Source organism: Pleurodeles waltl, chromosome 4_2 (assembly GCF_031143425.1).
Source record: "Pleurodeles waltl isolate 20211129_DDA chromosome 4_2, aPleWal1.hap1.20221129, whole genome shotgun sequence".
Lineage (NCBI taxonomy): Eukaryota > Metazoa > Chordata > Amphibia > Caudata > Salamandridae > Pleurodeles > Pleurodeles waltl.
The window spans coordinates 55075529-55101119 of NC_090443.1; the positions used below are offsets into that span (position 1 = coordinate 55075529).

The following is a 25591-nucleotide window of genomic DNA, read 5'->3' on the forward strand; positions in this document are numbered from 1 at the left end:
ATCTTTTTTTTTTTTTTAAAGAACTTTTTTTAGGCCTATTAGTAACATTAGAACCATCCACAAGGGGTCCCTGCACTCCAGCTGAAGAGCACACAGCTCAAGTTCGGAGTGCTTTAAAAATGGTAAGCTCTCCTGGGGTCCTGGATTCAATGACCCAGGAGACTTACTGTGTTTTTTAAATGTTGCTTGAAGCTTCTACTTTGAAGGTCACCTTTTCGGCTCACTGTTAACTGGCCAACTTGCCGGAGGAGGTCACACCTCAACACTCTGCAGATCGTTTGTTCCTCTTCCTGCGAGTTGTTAACACGTCTCTCGAGGAGAGTAGAACGCTGTCTCCAGGACAGCAACTTGTGTACCCCTCTAACACCTACTGGAAACGTTGGACAAAGTGGCAACTTTCTAAAGTTGCACTTTGTACATTAGTGACATTAAATTCGACTTAAGCAGCAAGTCAGGTTTATTGTACTGATTCTTTTGTTACCTGGAAGTACCAACTTTAGAAGTCCCATTTAGTAGTTAGCATTGCTGAGTTGTCAGCATGTAACTCTATGTCTCTATGGGGCTAGTAGCCTTTCCAATGGAAACAAAATGACAATGCAGGGTTACTACTGCCAGGACGTTTAAACACATTCTTCTTTTTAATATACAGCACCCTTGCTTGGTGCTCGTGAGGCCTGCCTCAGGGGTGACGTCTATACATTACAAAGGAAGCTTTGGACTTTAAAAACTGCTCTACTAGTTTGCAATAGCAGTCTGGGTGTCATGTTTTACCTTGTCAGACTCGTGGTGGCATAGCCCATTGGCCCTAGGTAGTAGGTTAATCTATGCCAATTGGAGATAAGCCAATTAACTGTACACCTTTTATGGGTTACAGCACATGCACGGAGGCCTGGTCAGCGGAAGCCCAGTGCATCAGTCATTACACCAGCATGAAATCCATCAACAGTAGTGCAAAAAAGTGTGTGTGGGAGGCTTGCAAAAAGAGCATTGCATTACACATATGTACATACATGTATACACACACACACAGACACACACACACAAGAATATCATTAATTACCACAGCCAATGCATGTTAAAGTACTACAATGTAATATAATTCTTTGTAACGGTCAAGGTGTTGTGAAACTTACATGGCAAAGGTATGTGTGGCAATGACCGATATTCACCTGGGAGAGTGGAAGGAAAGTAGAAAAGTGGGGAATAATCCCTACTAAATAGGAGGGGGGTGAGGAAATTTAATGAGCGATTTGGGAGGGACATGCATAAGGAAACAGGCTGAGAGGGTTTACTCCCCACATTTTGACTACTAGTTACTGTTGTAATGGTTCTGAAATGCCCTGAGCCCTGCTAAAGAAAACTCAGTGCACATGCTTGAACCTTAAAATGGTGCATGGTTAATTGGTTTGTCCCCAATTGGCATAGCCCAGCTAACTTGTAAGTCCCTAGTATATGGTACCAAGGGTACCCTGGGATTTGTGTTAGAGTGTCCACCAATAACTGCAGCACTTGTGCTATCCTGAGGTGACACAATGTTAAACATGGTCCCCAGTCTGCCATTGCAGACCAGAAGAGCAATTCAAACCTGCTAACTTGACCTTGGCATTTAAGGTAATGGTATAGCTCAAACCTCCATTTTTAATGTTTATAAGTCACCCCTATGGCGGGCCTAGCAAACCCTAAGGCAGGGTGCTGTATGCTAAAAAGTGGAACTTGTACTTTTACATATTCCAGCAGTAAAAACACTAAATTATTTTTTTTTCTGTGGAAAGGCTAGTAGCCCCGTTGGCAAGTACAGAGTTACGGGCTGGCACCCCAGCCATGCTAACTTCTGAACGGGACTACTAAGTTTGGTACTGCTTAGTATTGAAAGAATCAGTGCATTAAATCCAATTTAATGTTTAAATTAAATTTAATGTCATGGTTGGGCAAAGTGTACATTAGTTGCCTAATGTTTCCACTGCCCCTTTACTGATGACATGGGGCTTTTCCTGCAGACAGCTATGTGCCCTTCTGATGAGACTTGATAATGACTCCCAGGAAAGGACGCAATAGGAGCCTGCATGGGAGAGGTGTTACTTCCTTTCTGTAGGAAACCATATAGGTGTTAGCCCAAAAGGTGAGCTTCAAAGCAGAAGCCTACTTTGAAGGGCAAATGGGTAACACTTGTGAGAGGGGCTGCTCTATTGTTCAGGCAGACAGGCTGGCACTGAGGATAGAAGAGAAGCCAGTTGTCAAACCGCTTTTTCGCCACTTCTCTAGGGTTGGGCTAAGGAGCTCCGAGTGTCGAGAAAGAGGTCTCACCATGTTGGTAGTGGGTAGAATTGTGCATCCTGGAATAGCCAGTTGCCAAACTTCCTATGAAGTTATAAGGAGGAAGGGACCCTGGTAGCTCACTGGTTACCAACCATATTCTATCCTGAGAGCATTTTCTAAAATAAATAGGGAACCCCTGGCACCCAGAACTCAGATCTTGACCTACCGGGTAGGACTGAAGGAGGACTGCCCTGCAGCACTAAAGGTCTAGCAAAGAGATGCTGCACCGGCGAGGATTGCACTTGCTGCACCTAGTGGCTAGAGAAAATGGTGACTGTGCCTGCTGTGTGCCTCTCAGGAAGAAGCTGTCTCCAGAGCCCAGTCAAGCCAAGAGATTTCCAAGGGCCAGCTGACTCGCCTTCTGTTTGCCTCAGCAGGCTTCTTCAGCTGTTGTGTCACTGTGCTGCAAATTGGTAGCTTAAAGTCTTCCAACTGCTACCACTGCTGCAACAGGAGTGATGCCAGAATGTTGCTGGGACCGTCAGTAGGCACATTATCGATTCAGGAAGGATTGGCTTGTGTCTGAGACAACGGGTGACTGGTAGTCCAGTGGCGACTGAATTCAGCCAAACCAGAGAGGACTTTGTGGGATGTCGACCCTGCAATGAGGCCCCCTCCCCCACCATTTTTGTGGACCGAGGAATCCCTGCAAGAAGATCCCCGATTCAACCTAATCGCATTCACAACCTCCTCAGAGCATCTTCAGCATTCTTCATCTTTGCATCAGGACCACTCCATATGAAAACATTACAATGCAGATAAAGTGCCTTGAACTGCTTAAGTACTGCTTCTTCTGTGGAGGTAACCGTTCTTGAGGGCCTTGCTTGTCCCCATGACTAGCTCACTGTCGGAGTTGGTCACTTCAAGTACTTCTAACTGACCAGATTTACACTTTCCTAAGTTTTCTTTATTGAATTTGCCAAGGCTTGTTCACGGTTGAGTGAAATTGCTTTGATTTATTATTGGCTGTAAACGCTACATCTCCGAAACCCTCAGGTGAAACCCTCAGGTGGATCTTTTTCATTCTAGTGTCTAAATTCTTATAAAAATACAGTCTATTTTTATAAATTTGTGTAGGATTTTTTGAGCGTCATGCCAATTTCTTCTTCAATTGTCTGGGTGCTGTTTAAATGTTTAACACTTGTTCCTCTGTCTAAGCCTTGCTGCTCAATGCCACAGATACCCAGGGTTGAGCTGAGGTTTTTACAGATTAGAGCGCGGTAGGTAGGCTGGAGGTTTGGGTGAGGTGATAGGGCAGTAGTGATTACAGTAGAGGCTGTTAGGAGGGTGCTGTGGTCGGGTGTTAGTGGTGCTTTTGGGGATTGTGGTTTGGGTGGTCAATTGTGGTTAGGGTGATTGTAGGGTGGTGTGGTGAAGGTAGGATAGTGGTGGTAAAGGTAGGGTAGTAGTTAGGGTAGGTTGGGGTGGTGGTGTGTTGGTAGTGTGTTGGTAGTGTGGTGGTAGGAGGATGGTAGTGGTGGTAGAGCCAAGGTAGTGGTAGCGTGGTGAGTGTATGTGGTGTGCATGGATAGTGTTTGCGTTTGGTGTGTCTTCATGTCTCTGACCAGGTGAGTTGTTTAGATGGTTATGGTCCCTAATTCCCGAAATATATTTCAAGCAATATTTTTCCATAAGCCTACATGAAATATCATTTTAAACAGCCAAAAGGAAATATTGAAAGCAAGCAACGGCAAGGCCAGTTGTTGAGCCTATGTGAGATCTACTGGCTTAGGAGTGGTGTGGAGTGAAATTGTGCGTCATTGTGCATAATGTAATGGAATTGTGTGGAGTCGCATTGTATGGTGTGAAATTGCATTTTGTGCCATGGACTCACACTGTGACATGAGGTGGAGTGGCACTGAGTGGGTTGACATTCTGTGTAGTGGCAGTGTGGAGTGACTGTGGCGTGGAGAAGCACTGCACGGCACTGTGTGGCATGGAGTGGAATTGTGTGGGGTAGTACGGTCTTGTGTGGAGTGGAATTGTGCGCAGTGGAATTGTGTGGCACTGTATGGCCTGGAGTGGACCTGTTTGGTGTCGACTGGAGTTGAGTGACATTTTGTGGCTTGGAGTAGTGTCAAAGGTAGTGTCATGAAGTGGAACTGCGTGCCATGGAGTGAAGTGGCATTGAGTGGAAGTATGTGGAGTGGAGATTAATTGTATGCCACTGTGTGGTGAGGAGTGGAAGTGGGTGGAGTGCAGATGTCTGAAGTGGAATCGAGTGGAGTGTAATTGTGTGGTGCAGAGTGGAATTGTGTGGCACAAGGTGGCGTGGAATTGTGTGGAATTATGTTGAATGGAACTTTGTGGAAAGGAGTGGAATTGCATGGCACTGTGCGATGTGGAGGAGAGTGAAATCATGTGGCATTGCGTGGCACTGTGTAGCACGGATTGGAATTGTGTAGCTTGTGTGGAGTGGCATTGTGTGGCATTGTGTTGCGTGAAGTGGAATTGTTTCTAGTGGAATGTTGTGACATTCTGTGGAGTGGAGTTGTAGGGCATGTGTGGAGTGGAATTCTGTGGCACTGTTTGGAGTGGCATTGTGTGGCTTGGAGAATGATTAGTGTGGCGTGAAGTGGAATTGTGTGGTGTGGAGTAGAATTGTGTGGCTCGCATACAATTCCCTGTTCTATCACATCTAAACTGTACTGCCAATGTCACATTTCACCATAGCTGCTCAGATGGTTGCATTAGGCTTGCTGCGATGCTCCGAGCATGCAGACTCGTTTACATTTTTCTATTCACTTTATTTTTTACTTTGCAATAAGACGTGTGGTTCTGACGAAAAACAATATTCAATATGTGTGTATTTCATTATAAAGGTAGAGCATGAAGATAGCAGCAAGTATGAGAATAGACTAGAGTTGTGAATTTACAAGGGTATTTTAAGAGCAGAATGAATGAGAAGAGCAGAACTGAAAACATGGAGAGAGGGTGGGAGAAGGGAGGGAGAGAGAAGCATCACTGACAAAGGGAAGTGGGAGGGGGAAAAATAAATAATACCTCAATTACAGCGTGAGCAGTGGATGGACACTAATAAAGAGGAAGCAATCTGTGCTTGGTTCATGCTCCACAGAAGAAACCGGAAGTGACACCTGGCATCCGCTGGCAAACCAGGAGGCAGCATTGTAGACAATGACAACGAGGCCAATGATTGGTAGGCAGTGGGCAGGCTCCAAGCCCTTTATTGTAAACAATAACACTTGCAGCCAAAGCGTATAAGCAGTCGACAGGAGAAACCTAAAAAGCAGGTTAAGAGATGGGAGACTTCACAGACGATTTTCCCTCTTAAAACAGAAACAATGAGACATGAAGCATTTCACTGCACCACAAAGCTCTGTTAGTGACAGGTGTGCAATATAGAAGAATAAATAATATTAAAACTAGTTATACTGAGATAGATAAGTATAGCTGCTCCTCCTTCTAAACCAAGTGTGACCAGAAACATGATCCTCCTCTCCTCTTTATCGACTTCAATAACACTAGGGAACATTTATCTCATACAACATTTGTCTCACTGGCCCAATACCCAGCATGCACCAACTTGCTTGCAACGTGCATCAGCAGCACAGTCATTGTGGGACTTGTAGTCTGGCTAGTACCTTTTCAATTATCAATTCCACATCCGTGGCTACAAAGTGCTGCTTATTACAAAGGCATCTTGGTCTCAAAGGTCCAAATGTTATGCCTCCACTTGGCAGCTCTGGGTAGAGGTACATGAATGTTTTGAGAGTTGTGAAAGCATTCTTATGGTTTAGTAGGTGGATGAGCCAGTGGGCTGTCAGGTGTCTTGGGGGCACACAGTCCTTTTTCCTGTCTGATCCGAACAATGACAGAATTTCATTATGTACAGGGTTGGTCGCCACAAATCTCACATGATGTGCTTGTTTATGTAAATTGGGATTAGACTCTGTGGGGTCAACTCTGACTTTTTCCCCCACAGCCCCCTTTGTACAACACGGAGAGGGTGGAAAGGGGAGAGACAGCCTCCAAAAACATGCTCACTTATGGAGTGCTGCCACTAAAATTAAAGAAGCACCTTCAAAAGCGTGTGAGCAGTGGAAGGACACTGGGCAGGGCAAGGAACCAGTAGTTGGGCCATGATCCAGGGGAGCGACAAACACACAAAGTGGAAGTGAAGCCAGCAGATGCTGACAAAAAAGAAGCAAGGAAATGAGTGACAACGAAGCCACCCAATGATAAGTAACTGGCAGGCTCTAAGCCCCTTGTGAGTAAACAAAACGTCTTGTATGCAACAGCGTATGCACGGTCTCAGGCGAGACATAAACATGAAGCAAAGTTTATAAAAAAATAAAAATGAAAAGTAAAATGTTTTAAAATTAAATGTATAACTATTAATCAAGTTTATTAATATTAGCAATACAAATGTTGGGGAGGTATTGTTTAAATTGTTTAAAATGAATATTTATACATTAAAATCTTTGCATTATTTTTATTTAAATTAACGAATGTGCAGTAAAATTTGATTTATTATTTGCAGGTTAATAAACATTGTAAATTAACTTACATTTTTAATATATTTTAAAAATAGATATTTTAAAAAAATAATACATTGTATTACATTTCCCTTTACTTTCCCCATCAGGAGATCTCCACCCTGGTGGTAAAGATCGCCATCAAAAGGCGAAAGTTACTAGTAATAACTTAACTCTCGTAAATTCTGTTGTAGGAGGCTTCAACCCCCTCCCACCTCCTCAGAAGGGGTGGAGCCTACATCTTCTAAATCTCCACTCAGCAAAGGTGAATAACGAAAAAGTGGAAACTTCTACCTAGGAGACCTAGGGTCCCAATGCCCAACGATTAGATAGGTAAAAAAGCTTCCCTATTCTCAGAGCTGCCAAAATGAGAAAAGCAAAGTTTACTCACACGCAGGTGCTTCTGAACATGACTAAACAATCTCACATCTCAAGCAGCGAGAACATCTTTCTGTGACGCGCCTTATAATACACTTTTGCCCTTTCTAAGCACTATAATAGTCGGAGTAACTATTACCCAAATTAATAGTACTCAATTTATCGACCTCAGAATGTTTAACGTTGGGTGGGCTTTGCTGACATTCCAACTTGCAACATGAAGATCACTACAGATGTAGTTTAGTGTTTAACTGACTGAATCATCTTGGTCACCAGGTAAGTAGAGAGTCAGGGTCACAGTCATGAAGTTTGGAACCTCTGTTAGGGATGGGTAGTCAGTAGCATGCCAGTCTCACCTCCAATATGCTGCTAGTTTTGTTACACAGCCACCATGAAGCCAGTATAACATTTGTAATCTTGGTAGTGCCCAGGCATACTGCTAATTTATGGGTACTGGTCTTGCTGCAATAACTCCCTGCTTTCCTCATTTCCCTTTCAAGCTCTGCCCAGGGCCATGTTTCTAATTCGCACCCACAAGGTCTGTCCCACTGCTATTTATTTATGTGGCCCCAGAACCTGGCTCTATTGTTATATACAAAGGCATCAAGCAGTTTGTCCTGTTGAGCTCAACTGCAGGAATTGTGTGTAGGCTCAAAGCCACAGTTGCCGCCATTCTTAAAGCGGCCTTCCAGTGAATTATGGCAAAAAAGAACTCAAACCCAAGCTGACCACAAACACAGCAACATTCTAGAACGGTTTTTGTTGGTGCTTGTTAGCAATGCATGTCTCTTAGAAGTGTTTTAACTTGTGCAGGATCGAGGAATATACTTTGTTACCACTTGTATAGAGTACAATCAGCCCCTTTCGATAGTTTGGGATATGAGTTTCCAAGCTTTTTCATTGCAGACCACCAGGAACACGGAGTAAAATATCTATAATACAGTGCATCCACTAGTGAAGTGTGCTTTGTGGCGTAGCTGCAAGTGATTTGCTATTCCCGGGAGGTACCTGGTGTTCCAACCATCCAAGCTCCCGTTTGTCTATGCTCCACCGAAGTGCCTGTATTTCAAATCTTCTCTTGGAAATCGCAGGAGAGGCCTATAAATAACCTTAAATTATTGACAAGAAGATTTACTAGTCTGAGGACCCCAAACTCTTTCAAAGGCAACTGAAACAGATACACGCACATCTGCAACAACCTTCTTTGAATGTGTTTGCTTAGGTAATACAAACCCTTTCTTGGTTCCAGACGCGCATGTGTATGCATGCATTCTCACCAGCAGCCATCTTGAAATAATTAAAAACTAATTTTAAGATGGAGTATGAAAATAGCATAGCAGGCCCCAATTGTTTTAATAAAATGATAAATGAAGTGGAATAGGGGCAGGTCAATAGGTGACAAGCAGGGAGGGGCAAAGGTGCACCAGAAAAGCTATGGTGAAGGGTGGCGGCTTATTTTAAAAAAAGAGTGGGGAAGTAACAGACAAGCTGAGGGGGAGGGCAAGCAGCAAGGAGTGGAAGTAAAGTGAAGTGGGATGCAGGGCACAGAAGAAAGTGAGAAAATACATGCACTCCCATGAAGTCCTCAAAGGAAAAGAAAAAAAAAAGTCGTTCCCTGAATGCAAACATGTCAACAGCAGAAGGATGAATCAGAGTAATGCAAGACTGAAAAGTTCCTGGGCTGGACAAACAAGAATAGAAAGAACATTCAGTGAATCAAGAGGATCCAACTGAGATAAACAACAAAGCAATCCAATCATAAGCAAGGGGTTGGTCCAAAGCCCCCTCTTTATTGGAAAGAACAGGTGTGGCTAACATACCGCTAAAACTGTCTCTAGCTAAGGCCTAAAAATGAGTTGCTGATTACGCATGGAGTCCGTACTAGCCTTCAACCCATCACACCACAACACAGCAACCTCAAGCAGGGATGTCCAGGCTTCTCACTCTGAATAACAAGCATTTTATTCAACAGAAAACAACTGTACATTATACATTGGGAATGATGGGGGTGAAGTGTGGTTGCTGGATTCCAACAAAGCACTGGAAGAGTCTAATCATCAGACAGGTCTGTTCTGTTTGTGTTTCAAAAAGCAGTAGGTGGAAGAGATTTCTGTAGATCATTCGGCTGCCTGAAGTCTAGCATGTCGAGGTCCTGGCAGGCAGTCACTTAACATACCGAGACTGGTGACCAAACAGCTGTGGGGCCTACAATGCTCTCAGTAACAAACCTTTTCTATGAGTGATGGGGGCAACTCGGCAAAGAAGAAGGAGTGCCCTTATTATACTGCAGGATGCTGGGAGTGGCCAGCAGATAAAGGGTTGCAGCTGCAACTTGTACACACTCCATTAAAAGGGAAACAGCAGCTCCTTTTCCATATACCACAGGGTGGTTAAGCAGGCGTACGAGTTAGAGAGCTGCAGATGACTATTGTACACGTAATCTGTGGCAATGTCATGGGTTCAGGAGGTGGTTGGCTGCAGCTGCCCTTTATACACGTACTCCAAGGCGGTGGCAATTGTCCTCATGTCCATCTCAATACTACGTGCCCAGTTCTCCACATCACCGATTTCCTATGAGAAGAAAGAGAAGGTGGTTAGATGACCAGGGTCATGACACTTCATCATCGTAACGGAGATTACCATGCTGCCTGTGGCATGCTAGTCCTTGTGGAAATGATTCAGCCCACTGGACGCACCTCCGGCACTACATATTTAACTCAACATCCAAGCCAAGATAAGTGCATCGGCAGCGCCTTAAAGATGCACATCTTTATCCTATGTGCATCACATTACCTTCAATTCTCCACTGTGTGCTGAATCTTCTATTTTCACTAACTTCAACTCCATTTTCGGACCAAAAAGTCATTTACTTCATGGAGACACCTTATTGAATTGCCCAATCAAAACTAGGCAGTAAACTACTATAAGAAGCTTCAAAAGTCTCAAGGAAGAAATACGTACCGGTTGCTTGTGGATGTTAAAACTGACAAAGGGAATAGTTAAAGGCTTCCAAGTTTGTGATTATGACCAGTGTTCCGCTATTATATGAACTTGCAAACAATCAGCTTATTTTTCAGTAGTTTTTGTACTTTAAGAACAACGTGTGTAACTTAAGATGTTAGTGGCTCGCCACCCTCTATGAGTCTTACTCAGCTTGAGGTCCTCGTTGATCCTAGAGCCTAAAATGAGCCAAGCTTTCTGCTTCCTCCCACACTCACGCCATTCCTACGTCCCCCAAGCGGACCACTCGAGTATTACAGAGGGGCTGGATTTTAAATACTCCATACATGGGGGGGGGAATCTGGCGCTTTTACTGCACCATCGTCTATTTCCAAGGAAGGGGAATATCACTTTATCTCTCAATGCACCTCCTTGGTGGTTCACAGGACTCAACATATTTTAGTGGTCAGCTAAATATAGCCCAAGGGTGACCAGTGTGCAAACTACTGCTGATGGTGCAACAACTATACCTAACGTTCTCTATTTTTCTCTATTTGTCAACACGTATTGTATTTTCCAAAACCAGTAAAATGCAACCCACCTCTACATTACTGGCCATTAAAGCAATAATCTATCCCCAGTGATAACTGAAATCCGAGCACTTCTCTTTAGCTCCGTTGTCACTTCAAGCATGTACTTGAACAGGTGAAAGACATTCTCTGTCCCAGGTGCACGGTCAGTGCTGAGGTAGCACTTTCTCTGTGGGCAGCTATGTCACATTGTGCCATTGAACACAAACCAGGCACAAAGTCAAACAATGACAATGTCTGATTCTTCTATCAAATCACAGTAGAAGTTTCGGGATACGGTAGAGTGTCTATTGAAGGGCCCCGAGAGAGCAGACGCAGTCTAGTCTCTCCACGGGATCCTTTGGGGCCGAAACAGCACACGAAGGGCAGGGATTGACAGGGGGCAAGCATGGGAGGGTCTTAGGGGAGGGTTATATATAGATAGGTAGGGGGAGGGAGTTGGCCTCTTCCGTCCTAGCTAATCGTGCTGCCTGGAAGTAGCCGTAGGCAGGTAGGGTAGGAACGGGTGTTTTATGTGTGCCATGGCCATGACACGGAGGCTGTCCATGCCGCACTTTGTGTCTTGGGTGAAGCCGGCATAGTGGATTTACTTAGCCCTGGTGTTCTTGACCAGGCCTGGGTTAAAATGGTGCAGCCAACACGCACCGTGGCACATGGCGTAGCAGCGGCGGTCACCGCCTGCCATTCCCCCTCAAAAGGGGCTAAAAGAAAAAAGTGGTGAGGGGTGCCCCAGAAGCGTATGCTGGCCTCTGCTGGTCGTGGGGAGGGCGAGGAGGGTCCAGGGAAGCGGGGGGAGGGGCCGCATAAACATAAGCCTTTACAGGCATCGGGGAGCCTTGGGCAGGCCTTTTGCTCTAGTTTGACCCCAGAAGGGGAGGATGCAGTGCAGGGCCCAGCAGAATGGGAACAGCCCTTAGATTTATCACATGGCAGGGGCAGACAGGTTGTCAGGGGGACAAGCAAGGCCCCTGGAATTAAGAAAAGCAGAGGCAAGTCCAGACCAGGGGCAAGAGGCAGGGTCACCTGGGGGAGACACATGGTGCCGGGGGAGATAGCCACAACATGGGGGCCTTTGGGGAGCAGGAAAAGACAAGGGGGGGGGGGGGTCTCAGGGTGACAGAGCACAGCAGGCAGCTGCCATGGACTGCTCTCCGGTAGACATTGAGGCACGGATTAAGGAACAACGCAGATTGGTGGCCGAGACTGAGAACAGGTGAGCCCAATTGTGTAAGGACAGGTAAGAAGTGATGGGGCGAGAGAGGCAGCTCAAAAGGAATTCAGGAGGTGGTGGGGTAGGTGACACAGGAGCCCAGGGTAAGTCAGTTGGGTATGGGTACCAAATGAAGGGAAAAGGGCTGAGCAGGAGGCCGGTGCGGCTGGAGGGTCCAGCAGCGCGAGAGGCACAAGTGGCACATGTGGCCAGGCAGGGCCCAAAGAGTCGAGACCCGCAGGCGAGGCTACCAGAAAGGTGGCGAAGCTAAAGGGGCGCACCACAGCCTCTGGACGTGTGGTCAGAAGCAATAGAGGTGTCTGCAGCTGCCTTCTCTACATCACAGCATCGGTTGAAGCGCATGCATATTATATCCTTGAATTATGTTTTTTGCTGGGGGATTTTTGGGGTGAGAAGTTAAGGCTCAGGGAGTCTGTTTGTGTGTGTTGCAGTAGTCTTCAATGGTGGGGCAGCAAAACGCCTCAAGGGGTTTTGCTGGGAGGGAGTAGATGGGGAGGGTGGAGAGTCAGATGCGGGCCTGGCCAGCCTTCCCGGGGGAAGAAGCAGGTGAAGGATGACAGTGTGGGGGATGCTAGAATAAGGCAGGGGATTAAAGGAGAATGTGGATAGTGGGTGAATGAAAGTGAAGGCTGGGTGAATGGAGGCAAAAGTGGAGAATGGAGTAGAAAGTGAAAGATGGGGGGGGGAGCATGTTCAAAAGAGGTGGCACGGGAAAGTTGATGGCAGTTGAAGTCACAAAGTTATGCAAATGTTGTTCTATAGAGCAATCCTGTCCTAATAAATGGCCTTTTAAAATATTCAATAGTGTGATGATGATTATGTCCCAATAAAAAGCTGGCCCACTTATTTTCCCTCGGACCTGAGAGTGTACCGCAGTCTAGCAGAGGCATCCACACAGGGGCTCCTCCCACTCTCAGAGAAATAATACTGTAAGGCAAGGAAAGGAAGGCTGTGCACAGCCTGTGAGCACACAACAGCTGCCTGTGGTACTGGCAGCACCTACACCATCCTCGCAGAGCTGGGAACAAGCAGGAGAGCAAAGGCTTGCCTCACTCTGCGATCACTGATCAGATTAATACCATACCAGTATACGCTGAAGTCAGACAGCGAAACACTTAAATACACCCCAGAAAACACATCATGGTTAGCTCATCAACCCCTCTAAGTAGAATAATGTGTGCTATACTCAAGCTCGTTTCTTTATCACGTGTGCCTCCGGACAGTTGTGGTAATTTTTTAAGATATACAAGCTGCAAAGCCAGCATTCAAACATAAGGCCAGCTGCATATCTCTGCTGTGTGGGGCGTGATTAAAAGGAATCGGCTACATTGGCATGGAGGGAGGGACAACATTAATCATCCTAAACAGCTCTGCTAGAGCTGAACAAAGTGGACCCCTTGCAATCTTAAGTGAAACTTGCTGACGAACCTTAAGAAAGGCACTGGTTCACCGCCTCCCGAGCCCATTGGGGCGCCCGGAAGTCTTCCGTCACAGGCAGAAGCCTAGCCAGGCATGGAGAGATTGGGCTGGTGTCACTGACACAGCTGGATTGCTCCTGCCCCATCACCCCATGTAATGCCCAAGGGATGGAGCATCTGGGCCCGAATATTCACTTCTTATTTACACTTCCAATCAGTTAATTACAACCCGTCAAAAGGGCAGCGCTAGACGTGAGAAAACACACTAAGGGGGTTATTACAACTTTGGAGGAGGTGTTAATCCGTCCCAAAAGTGACGGTAAAGTGACGGATATACCACCAGCCGTATTACGAGTTCCATAGGATATAATGGACTCGTAATACGGCTGGTGGTATATCCGTCACTTTACCGTCACTTTTGGGACGGATTAACGCCTCCTCCAAAGTTGTAATAACCCCCTAATTGTCAATAAGCATCAACATACACGTCTTGAGCAACACTTTCAAAAAGTCTTTTTTTTTTCTAACTGCACTTTGCATTCTGGGACTTGCCGTTTGTCTATGTAATTGTGAGTGGGATTACAATTCCCAACATATATCCTTGATTGCAATATTTTATTGAATTACCAGTAAAACACCCACCTTCAGAATGCATTTTCAACTCTTTGTAATTTGGATTTTTTTTTAAATATCTTGTGTATGAGGCTAAACCAGGCAACCTATTCACGTTCAGCATTCCTTCCTACCAGAGTCTGCATCAGCAGACAGGTAACCTGCAGCTAAATAAATTAATGACGTAAATTAAATTAGATTAATAATGACCATTTTTGAGGGCTCTGCTCGTGCTGCTGTTCTTAGAGCCAAGCTGGACCCATGGCTGGGCTCTGGCCTGGCTCATCTCAAATTCTCGGACTAGTATTCCACTTCACCCCATAGGGGGGTCGTGATGCACTGCACAAAGCTGTGTTGAAAGCTCATTGCAGCCATATGATGCATATTGATGCTTTTCTCAAAAAAAAATTTCTAAATGACAGTCTCTATGTACTCCTTATATCCCTGGATGCTCAGTACAGAGAAGGCACAGCAAGAACCATTGCACTTGAAGCCAAAAAGGGCGAGGGGTGCTGGCGCTGTTACTGGACGGATGTTAGATCTCCTATGGAACTACATAGTAAACTCCATAACCCGTGGAGTTCTATCTGGGTGGCCTTGCTTTGTGTTGAATCTATACTGAGAGCCCTTGCATTCAGTCCTCTGCTGCTCCCCGATAAGGCTAGCATGTCTGGAAAACAGGAGTCCTTTTGTAGCTCTCCTTGGAGCACAAAGATGAGGTTTTATCAGTAAGTATTGGACATCAAAGCCCCAGGAAATCACAGACGCTTGTATGCTTTAATCAGAGGTCCCCCCTCTCTTCAGGGTCAATGATCTTAAGCTTGAGTGAAGAAGCATCACACTTTAATGTGCTGGATCCTGAAAATACTCCCACCGCAGGTCAATCAACAAAAGTCAAGACAACCGACTGGTTCCAACCTTCCTGAGCTCAGAATGTTCTCCTCAAGGAGGCCCTTCTGCACTTCTTTGATTATATTAGCTCGCAGTCCATAAGGCATGAAAGTCGAGTCATGCCCAGAGCTAGTGAGGGAAAGTACGGCATGTAAGAGGACTCTGCTGTAATACTGCTTCCGTTTGTCTAGGCACATCTGTTCGTATAAAACTTAGGATGCAGTGCATAGAAACGGACATCTTCTTTATTCAACATTTTTTCCAACATTTAAGCTGTTTTGAGATCCTCCCTCTTGCTTGTCCAGTATCCATCACAGCTGGGGCGATGCATGCTAAGACATAGACATGTGGTAACATGGGTCCCAGTGTGCCAGAAACTGATTTGAGCCAAATAAGTATATAGTCATGGTGCAAATGCACTGATTCGCTCTTTCATATTATCAGACAGATTAGAAAAGGCTGCGTAATACTCCTAAAAACGTAGCAGTTTGAGACTGCTCTAGATTCACAAGCTGCATATTATTCCATCATCCAGTGCTTGGAAAAGCCTCTTGAATAGCGTTTTTCGGGGTTATCATGGGTGGACTCTGGATGGTACCACAAAACCCAAAATACCCCACAACATACGAGTCCTTCAGATGGTCTTTTCTGATCGGCTTCTGCGAATAAAATGAAGGGTGACTGAGCCGAGAAAACAAGTATTATAAAATAGGCCCCATTCTTCCCTGCCGGGGGTAGAGGGGGTCATGTGAACCGTATAGCCTCATGCCTCTGGAGTATTATTACAAAGCAGTGTTCCTCGAAGAGTGGTGGGGTGAAGTGAGAGTAGTTTAAATAGCGCCTGCTCACTGTACTGTTTAGATAATGGGAGAACGGATGACGAGGTGGTTTTGTATAAATTTGACATCGGCGAAATTTCTGTTATGCTGGTGTAATCTGGCATAATTCTGTGAATTTTTCATTATGCATGTCACAGGAGATTCTGGATTGACTATTATGGTATGTGGTGAAAATTTGGAGAACGGGAAAAATCATGTAGGACCAGCTCACAGGCAGTGATGGTCACAGCACTTTTGGTCTTTGTGCTATTTTTTTTTTTAAATGCAAAATATTTCCTTTCCTCCAAAGAAGGTGCATTTCATACTAAAACATTACGCTAAATGCAGGTTTTGCATTTCACATAATTTGAGAATGTTGCATTATTAGACAAAAGCAAATTACGCAAATTTCACACATCCCTATTATAAATCGGATAACGACCTATCTCCAACAAAAGCAAATGAAGCAGCTTTCCCCCTAGATTAATGTTTCTTTGGTGAAAGTGCAACTGTTCCCTCTTCAACTGGCTACTCTAACATCCCCAGACCTTGAGACACAGGCGATCGCGCGTCTGAAGTATGGCTTTTTAGATTATTTAAATAATTTGAGAGAGTCCTTCTGCTTGGTATACTAGTAAAATAATTTTCCTCCTCGCAGTGCGGGTTCGAAAAGACACAAAAGTTTAATTCATGTAAAAGGATGTAACAACTGATGAGGTGTATGCAACACGAGACAATCAAACATGTACTAGTACTTACGGTATGGTAGTGGGTATGGGTGCTTTACGGTCACGGAGGATCACTAAGAACACCATGTTCAACAAAGTGCTGAAGGGAGGAAGTATGGATAGATTCAAAGGGTACTGAATAAAACGAAGTTAGGACCTTACATAGGTTTCCAATGGGGCTGACAGTACACAGTGCTGGACAAATTTGATTTACACCTTAAAACAACAGCACACTATGACCGGAATATGAATAGTAATGGAAGATCTGCATTTTTCATATAAGCCAGTAGTTGTAATAAATGAATTCACATGGAAGCATGACCCAGGCAACCATATAATTAATGTAGCAACTACTGCAGGAACAGTATCAACTGCTGTCCTGGTCATCAAGTAGTGGTATATTTTGCAGTATATTATGTCAGTGAAGCTCGCCTTTGAGCCTGCCATATGATGGGCATGCATCTGCGAGGGAAGTTAAAATATCCACATTCCAATTCTTCAGGGGACTGACTATTAAGTGACTTGGGAAGTCTTGTCTTAACTGTCCTTAGAATATAGTTTGTAAATGTGGCAGACGTGGACATAATGGCGTGCCAAAGTGCACTAAGAGAACCACAGCTCTCATGCTCAAGACAAGGGAAAATAGGTATCAGACATTTAGGCTGACTTGCACTTAGTGACCAACTGGGCCTTATTATATACAGGGAGTGCAGAATTATTAGGCAAGTTGTATTTTTGAGGATTAATTTTATTATTGAACAACAACCATGTTCTCAATGAACCCAAAAAACTCATTAATATTAAAGCTGAATATTTTTGGAAGTAGTTTTTAGTTTGTTTTTAGTTTTAGCTATGTTAGGGGGATATCTGTGTGTGCAGGTGACTATTACTGTGCATAATTATTAGGCAACTTAACAAAAAACAAATATATACCCATTTCAATTATTTATTATTACCAGTGAAACCAATATAACATCTCAACATTCACAAATATACATTTCTGACATTCAAAAACAAAACAAAAACAAATCAGTGACCAATATAGCCACCTTTCTTTGCAAGGACACTCAAAAGCCTGCCATCCATGGATTCTGTCAGTGTTTTGATCTGTTCACCATCAACATTGCGTGCAGCAGCAACCACAGCCTCCCAGACACTGTTCAGAGAGGTGTACTGTTTTCCCTCCTTGTAAATCTCACATTTGATGATGGACCACAGGTTCTCAATGGGGTTCAGATCAGGTGAACAAGGAGGCCATGTCATTAGATTTCCTTCTTTTATACCCTTTCTTGCCAGCCACGCTGTGGAGTACTTGGACGCGTGTGATGGAGCATTGTCCTGCATGAAAATCATGTTTTTCTTGAAGGATGCAGACTTCTTCCTGTACCACTGCTTGAAGAAGGTGTCTTCCAGGAACTGGCAGTGGGACTGGGAGTTGAGCTTGACTCCATCCTCAACCCGAAAAGGCCCCACAAGCTCATCTTTGATGATACCAGCCCAAACCAGTACTCCACCTCCACCTTGCTGGCGTCTGAGTCGGACTGGAGCTCTCTGCCCTTTACCAATCCAGCCACGGGCCCATCCATCTGGCCCATCAAGACTCACTCTCATTTCATCAGTCCATAAAACCTTAGAAAATCAGTCTTGAGATATTTCTTGGCCCAGTCTTGACGTTTCAGCTTGTGTGTCTTGTTCAGTGGTGGTCGTCTTTCAGCCTTTCTTACCTTGGCCATGTCTCTGAGTATTGCACACCTTGTGCTTTTGGGCACTCCAGTGATGTTGCAGCTCTGAAATATGGCCAAACTGGTGGCAAGTGGCATTGTGGCAGCTGCACGCTTGACTTTTCTCAGTTCATGGGCAGTTATTTTGCGCCTTGGTTTTTCCACACGCTTCTTGCGACCCTGTTGACTATTTTGAATGAAACGCTTGATTGTTCGATGATCACGCTTCAGAAGCTTTGCAATTTTAAGAGTGCTGCATCCCTCTGCAAGATATCTCACTATTTTGGACTTTTCTGAGCCTGTCAAGTCCTTCTTTTGACCCATTTTGCCAAAGGAAAGGAAGTTGCCTAATAATTATGCACACCTGATATAGGGTGGTGATGTCATTAGACCACACCCCTTCTCATTACAGAGATGCACATCACCTAATATGCTTAATTGGTAGTAGGCTTTCGAGCCTATACAGCTTGGAGTAAGACAACATGCATAAAGAGGATGATGTGGTCAAAATACTCATTTGCCTAATAATTCTGCACTCCCTGTATAGTGCCTCGGGTGTGCCGCAACAGGTTTGCGTGCCCTTGTGGGACTAGGATATTACAGAAGGGGACGCAGACACTTGTGCAGCCCTTTAATACTGATGGCACTAGTGCACAGGCAGCACCAGCGTTATCTTGAGAGGACATTACCTCATTTGCATGAGGGCATGGGTCATGTAATTGACAGAATCACTTTGCCTCTGCACCCACACCCTATTACAAACGCGGGAACAGAGAAAAGGCAGGCCCTTAAGAGGAGCACACAAAAAAAGTGGCATATTTTTTGTGTGCCACGTAACTGCACCTTTTGGAGGGACTAAAGGGGGTCACCACGGACAACCCCCAGGCATCCACCTGCAGACAGGTGCAGTCCCTCCTTGCAGCTTCCTGCAGGGTGATCTCCATCCCCTCCTTAAACTGCAGGTGGCTGCTGCCTGCAATATGAAACATCGAGCAGCTTTTAAGCAGCCTCTCCATATTTCACTGACTGCGCTGCCCCAGAGCAGCCACAATTTTGCGGCTCCCACAATATTATGGTGCATTGTCGCCATCTGAGCCCGGCCCACATTGTGAACGATGCACGATGCCACAGATCAAGACAGTGCGCCTATTCTGTAATCGGGGTCCGGTACTATGCATAGTATCCTGGGAGTGCAACAGGGGTTTGCGTCCACTTTGAGCGTTGCCAGGGTGCTATAGTAATACGCAAGTGTCCGCAAAGGCCTGTGCATCCCCTTCTTTATAATTGACAGCTCTAGCGCACATATAATGCCAGTGCTATGTCTGAGATTATTTCCTCATTTGCATGAGAGCATGGCCATTGCAAGTGAAAGAATCGATTTGCTTCTGCTTCCACGCCCCGTTATGGACGCTGGTGCAGAGGCAAATAAGCCTAAGGGAGGTGCGCTGAGAGTGAGCTACAAAGAGGTGGCGCATTGTTAGGTTGCGCCCCGACAGCAGCCCCCTGGACGGGCTAAAGAGGGTCCCGAGGACCCAGTCAGAGGACCAGATCCCAGACATCCGCCTGCCGGTGGGTGCAGTCACTCACTGTAACCGCCTGCAGGGTGATATGGGCCCTCTTTGAAGTCCAGGCGGCAGCAACCTGCACGGTGGAACACACAGCCACTGGGAACCGGCTGCTCCCGATTTCACGGTCTCTAGGGTAGCCGCAAGTTTGTGGATGCCCTGGAGCAGTGCATTCATGATAATAGGGCGCACTGTCTTGGACTTCGCCGGGTGCCCCTTTTGAAAGGAGTACCTGACGCAGACCACCACAAGTGCGCGAATGAAAAGCACCCACAAAGGTCGCTTACCAACTGATCAATGGTGTAATACCGTGAGACCGCGTGAGGAGAAGTTTATGCTTTCAAACGTTTTCTACTGTTGCACACAAATTTATTGGAGGTTTGATGTTATACCCATGGAGCACATATGCTGTCCAATTGGTCTAGTTCTCGTTTACTTGTTTTTACGGACTGCCTCTTGAACATAACAGCAAGGATTTCGTTCTGATGAGCCCAGAGGCACATAGCCTGAGCCAGGCCTGAAAGTGGAATGAACCCCATCCTGGTCAGTCTGTTAACATAAACCACTACTCTGGTGTTGTCCGGCAATCATAATAATCGACCCCTGCATTAGAAGCTAGAACGCCTGCCAGGCATGTCCAATAGCCTGCCGTTCTAGGACACAGATGTTTTTTGCGCCTCTCTGCAACTCCACAGAACCTTAAAAATAAAAGGACCCCCCCATGAACTCCCCAAAATTTTGGGGGTACACTGAAATATCACAACATGGACTGGATTTGCAAACCATCTGATTATACACCCTTTACAGTGATCACCATAGCAGACCTTATGCCACCTGTGACACAGCCGCCGGATTATGAAGATCACAGACTCCGGAGTCACTCCTGAAACTGCGTTGGTACAGAGGTACATGAGTTATGTAAATGCTGGATGCTAGCATGCTGAAAAATGTCATGCCTATCGGAGACTGAGGCATCTGATACAGAGGCAGCAGTGCTCTAAAACTCCCCCCTCTGACTTAGCCACCACTTTCAGAGCATTGACTTCTGTTCCTGCAAACCTCTCTTGTTGCTCAGTGAAGCCCAAAATGTCCAACAGCTGCATAACCCAGTTTGTGCAGTGCGAAGCAAACTTAAATATTATCAAACAACCAATGAGGTATGGACACGCGCATGGTTTGACGCTGCAGATGTGCTGCCACAATCAACCACAGAACACTTTAGAGCAGACTTGATTGCGAAAGAATGCATGAAGTTTAGTTTGGTTTAGTTTATAGATTTGTAGAGCGCATGGCTACCCGGGGGCATCCCAGCGCTAAAGTACACCATGAATGTCGAAAGAGCCAGGGGAAGCAGATTAACTGGGAAAGAGAATGGTTTTCAACTTCCTCCTAAAGAGAAGTTCAGAGGATTCCTGACGCCATTCAAAGGGCAGGGCATTCCAGAGCCGAGCAGCCCTGATGGAGAACAAATTACCTCCCCATGATCTCTTGACAGAAGGGATGTAAACCTGTCGAGAAGAACGAGATCTAAGAGGTCTAAGGGGCGAGTCAAGAAAGATCCGTTTTCTAAGGGAAAGGGGACCCTTATTGTGTAAGGCTCTGTGAACAAGACACAGAGCTTTAAACTGAATGCGCTGCTTAATCGGGAGCCAATGAAGAGCTGCAAGTGCTGGTTTAGCGGAAAGATGCCTTGGGGTATTCATGAGAAGTCTAGCTGCCGCGTTCTGCGTAACCTGCAGCCTCTTTATTACATAATCTGGAGAACTAAGATATAGAGAGTTCCCGTAGTCCAGGCGGGAGAGAACTAGGGCTTGTACAAGAATTCTTCTGGCAGCGAATGGCAGAAGTCCAAGAATCTTCCTGACACTTCTAATTAAGCCAAAGCAGATCGAGGAGATTCTTTTAGCTTGTGGCTCCATAGTTAAGCGTGGGTCAAGCAGAAAGCCGAGGCTTTTTACTTGTGTTATTGGAGGAGGCAGGCTGTTAAAAGCCTCAGAGTACATAGCCAGAGGGGCGGTAGGGGCGCCATTACCTATAATCATTACCTCTGATTTGCCGTCATTAAATTTCAGTTTTGACAGGGTCATCCAGTCCCCAATATCTTTCATGCAGTCGGCCAGGTTGGCAGAGGGGGAGTCCCTACTACTAGAGAGGGAAACCACCAATTGCGTGTCATCAGCATAAGTGACCATAGAGAGGTTATAAGGAGCGACTACTGTGGCCAAGGATGACAGATAGATGTTAAACAAGGTGGGGCTTAAAGATGAACCCTGCGGAACTCCACAAGATAGAGACCTGACGTCAGACAAAAAAGAGCGATCCAAAACTTGAAAGGATCTTACCGTGAGGAAGGAGGAGAGCCAGGCAAGGGCTGGACCTCCTAACCCTATCTTGGAAAGTCTATCAAGGAGAAGAGTATGATCGACAGTGTCAAATGCTGCACTAAGATCAAGGAGGATAATAGCAGCATGACCACCTTGATCTAGAAGTTGCCGAGCAGATTCAGTTACAGTAAGGAGTGCCGATTCTGTACTGTGATGGATTCTGAAACCCATTTGAGAAGGATGTAAATGATAGTGGCTCTCAAGATGCCTGGTCAATTGCAGGTTCACGTGCTTCTCCAGAATTTTTGCCAATATAGGGAGAAGGGCAATGGGTCGATAATGATCCAAGACAGAGGGATCCAGCTTAGGTTTTTTTTAAGAGAGGCTTTATGATTGCATGTTTGAGGGAACTGGGAAGAATACCAGCGGACAAGGAATTAGTAAGTATTTCTGTCAAAGGACCAACAACAATATCTGCTGCCTTCAAAAGAATAGAAGGAGGCGCCGGGTCCAAGGGAGAACCCGATTTGATATTAGCAAGAAAATTCCCAATCAGACTACCTGTGAGGGGGGAAAAATTGGTTAACTGGGTCATACCCGTAGGAGAATTCATCTCCTGCCCCATGAGATTATTCTGAGAGGGAGATGGAGGAAAACCGGAGTATATCTTGTTAATCTTGTCTTGAAATAAGCCGCTAATACATTACTATGCATAATAGAAGCTTCCACCGGGGAGGGCGGCATAGGGCGTATAGTGAGCTCCTTAAAGATCTGAAATATTTCTTTCTGGGAAGTGGACGAGTTCTCTATTCTACTGCTGTAATATAGAGCTTGTGTTGTCTTAATATTATGATGGTAAGATCTAATAGCTGATCTATAGGCTTCTTTAGCAGAAGGATTATAATCTTGACTCCAAATTCTCTCCAATTTTTTACAGTTCTTTCTAAGGTCCAATAGAGAAGACGAAAACCAGGGACTAGACTTATGAGCAGGTTTTTTCACCCTCAGTTTGCAAGGCAAAACTGAGTTTAAAGAGGTAGAAATCCGTTTGTTAAACAGGTCCACCATATTAATGGAGGCATGGTCATTGGCTAAGGGAGAAGCACAGAGTGCCATATGCCAAGTGCTAGGTACCAACTTCGACCAAGCACGACCCATTGTGGTGCACCTGGGCTGTGTCTCTCTAGGAGCATCATAGGGAAACGTAAGTGACACTAAATAGTGATCGGTCCAGGGTAGAGGTAGAGAGGAGGAGAAGGTAAGATTAGGGATATTACTAAAAAAAAAGATCTAAAGTATGGCCTTTCGTGTGAGTTGGACCAGTAACATGCTGGTCCATAACCATAGAGGTAAAAGAGGCTAATAATGATTTAGCCGATGGACAGTTAGGATTGTCTAGGTGGATATTAAAATCGCCGAGGACGGTTAAGTTAGAGGCTTTCCCAATAGAACTGGCCACTGCCTCGGGGAGAACTTCTAAAAAGACTCCACACGGGCCGGGGGGGCGATAGAGAAGGATTCCTGAGAAAGTATAAGTAGATGACAAGTGCAGAGAGAAGAACATACTTTTCACATCCTGGAATTTCCAGTGGGAATGTTGAGCATTTAATGGAGATTTTGTGAATAATAGCTATACCGCCACCTGTCATATGAAGTCTGTCTAAATGAACTATAGAATAGTTAGGGGGTAAGGTACTGCATAAATCTGCTGAAGAATCTCCATTCAGCCAGGTTTCAGTGAGAAACAAGGCATCTGGTGATAGCTCTTCAAGGAGCATGTGAATATGTAAGGAGTGTGCCGCTAGGGAGCGGCAGTTAAGCAGTAATAGTTTACCTAATTGATGTGAGGAGGTATTAGAAGGCGAGATGAAATTGGGAGCCCAAGAACAACTAGAACAGGGGGGAGACACAGACGACTGGTTAGGCCCTACAGGAGTGGAACATATCTGGGTGTTTCTAAAGGCATAAAGATGTGAAGCTGAATACCTAAAACGAGCAGCATCTCTGGGCCCTGGGCTCGTCAGGGCGTGGACGGACGCAGACGGGCTTGCCTTAGGCGCGCCATCAGCGCGGCCGGTGGCTGCCCATGTTTAAAAAGAGCATGGGGGAGGCCTGACCTGGCTCCAGCACCAACAACTAGACCGGCAACCAAGATGGCTGCCGGAAAATGGCACCTTAATGGCTGCCGAATAAAAAGTAAAAGGAGATGCACCAGGAGCCCCCAAAACCGGGCACCGGTGCAGAAAAAAAAAAAAAAAAAAAAAAAAAAAAAAAAGAGTAAAAACCACAAAACCAATATTTATAAAAGTAGCACCCCTGAGGACTGAAAAAACTGAGTCCTTTGGTTAAAAGTTCCCAACAGCAGATCGACTCACAGTAAAAAGAGTAAAAATACTAAATAGCAGAAAGAGCCTTTATAACTTATTTTAAACTGTTAAATCTCTAAAAGGCAATGAGGCTGAAATAGGATAGCCGTTCCAAAAATGCAGAGTGTACTTGAATGGATCTTTGTCCTCCACCACAAAGCTTTGGATGTACAGGGACACAAAGACTAAATTCTAGAGGTTATGGCTGCTAGAAAGTAATCGTAGTATGATGTATTGCAAATTGGCATCTAGAATCTGTATATATTCTTTCATGGCGAATTTGATCACCCAGACTGGGATTGAAATGACTTTCCTGTCTATGGCAGTTTTGACACCTGAGGATTGTCATGTTTCATCACCTAAGTACAGTGCTCCTTGGACTCCTTAGGCATTGACGGCCCAGGAATAGTGGATTGCCTTTTTGACGTACACAGTTTTTGGTAGCATATACATTTTTGGGGTTCTTGTGTTGATATGGCCTATATATCTGGACACAACAGGGCTTCGGCATTTTGAAAAATCTAAAGTAACGTTTAGAACCAAGTTGGGTGAATCAACACCACAAGACCCTGTAGAAAGTTATTCTTCACAATTTGAAAAAATGCTTCAGAGAACGCTAGGTCTGTTTCATCCTCAAAGCCAACATCCAACTTCTGTGATGCAGGCTCTGAAACCAGTACCTCACTGCTACCCACGCTAGATGCTATGGAATGAAATATCCAGCTTTTTCTTTTTGGGGGGTTTTGGCTTGAACACAGCACACACCGAACACAGAACAAGTTTGCAATCACGCGACAAACACAGGATACATTGCAAGCAGAAATCTACAGATGAAGAAACTTCAGGCAGAACTTATGGTGTTTTCTTCGTATTGAAAATCTATGTAAAGTAACTTCAATCTATACAATGTGTACCACTGATGCTCAACGTCTGTAGCTCTGGAATCAAGAAAAACGCCCATATCCAGAGTTGTGCTTGGTGTTTTCTTTGTTTTCTGTGCTCAACACAGTGAAGCTTAATGACCATTCCTGATGTTTGAAGAGCAATTTCCATCCTGATCACGACATGGTTTCCGAACATGATTCCATACAACATACATCTATACTGAATCTCTTGGGACGCACACAGACCTCTACGTTCATGCTGCACTCTGAACTTTTTAGAGAAGACACAACACATCAGAATCACCAGGCGCTA

The 25591-nt window shown here is 45.1% G+C and overlaps 1 protein-coding gene across 2 annotated transcripts in view; it reads right to left on the bottom strand.

The window, feature by feature from the left end:
• Positions 1–9134: 9134 nt before the first annotated feature.
• BLOC1S1 (biogenesis of lysosomal organelles complex 1 subunit 1) overlaps positions 9135–25591 on the bottom strand; it is a 91421-nt gene continuing 74964 nt past the window's right edge. For both annotated transcript variants that reach the window (XM_069230631.1, XM_069230632.1), the window contains one exon: positions 9135–9761. In XM_069230631.1, the coding sequence (XP_069086732.1) occupies positions 9651–9761 (111 nt within the window). In that variant the 3' untranslated portion in view covers positions 9135–9650. The remainder of the gene's footprint in view (positions 9762–25591) is intronic.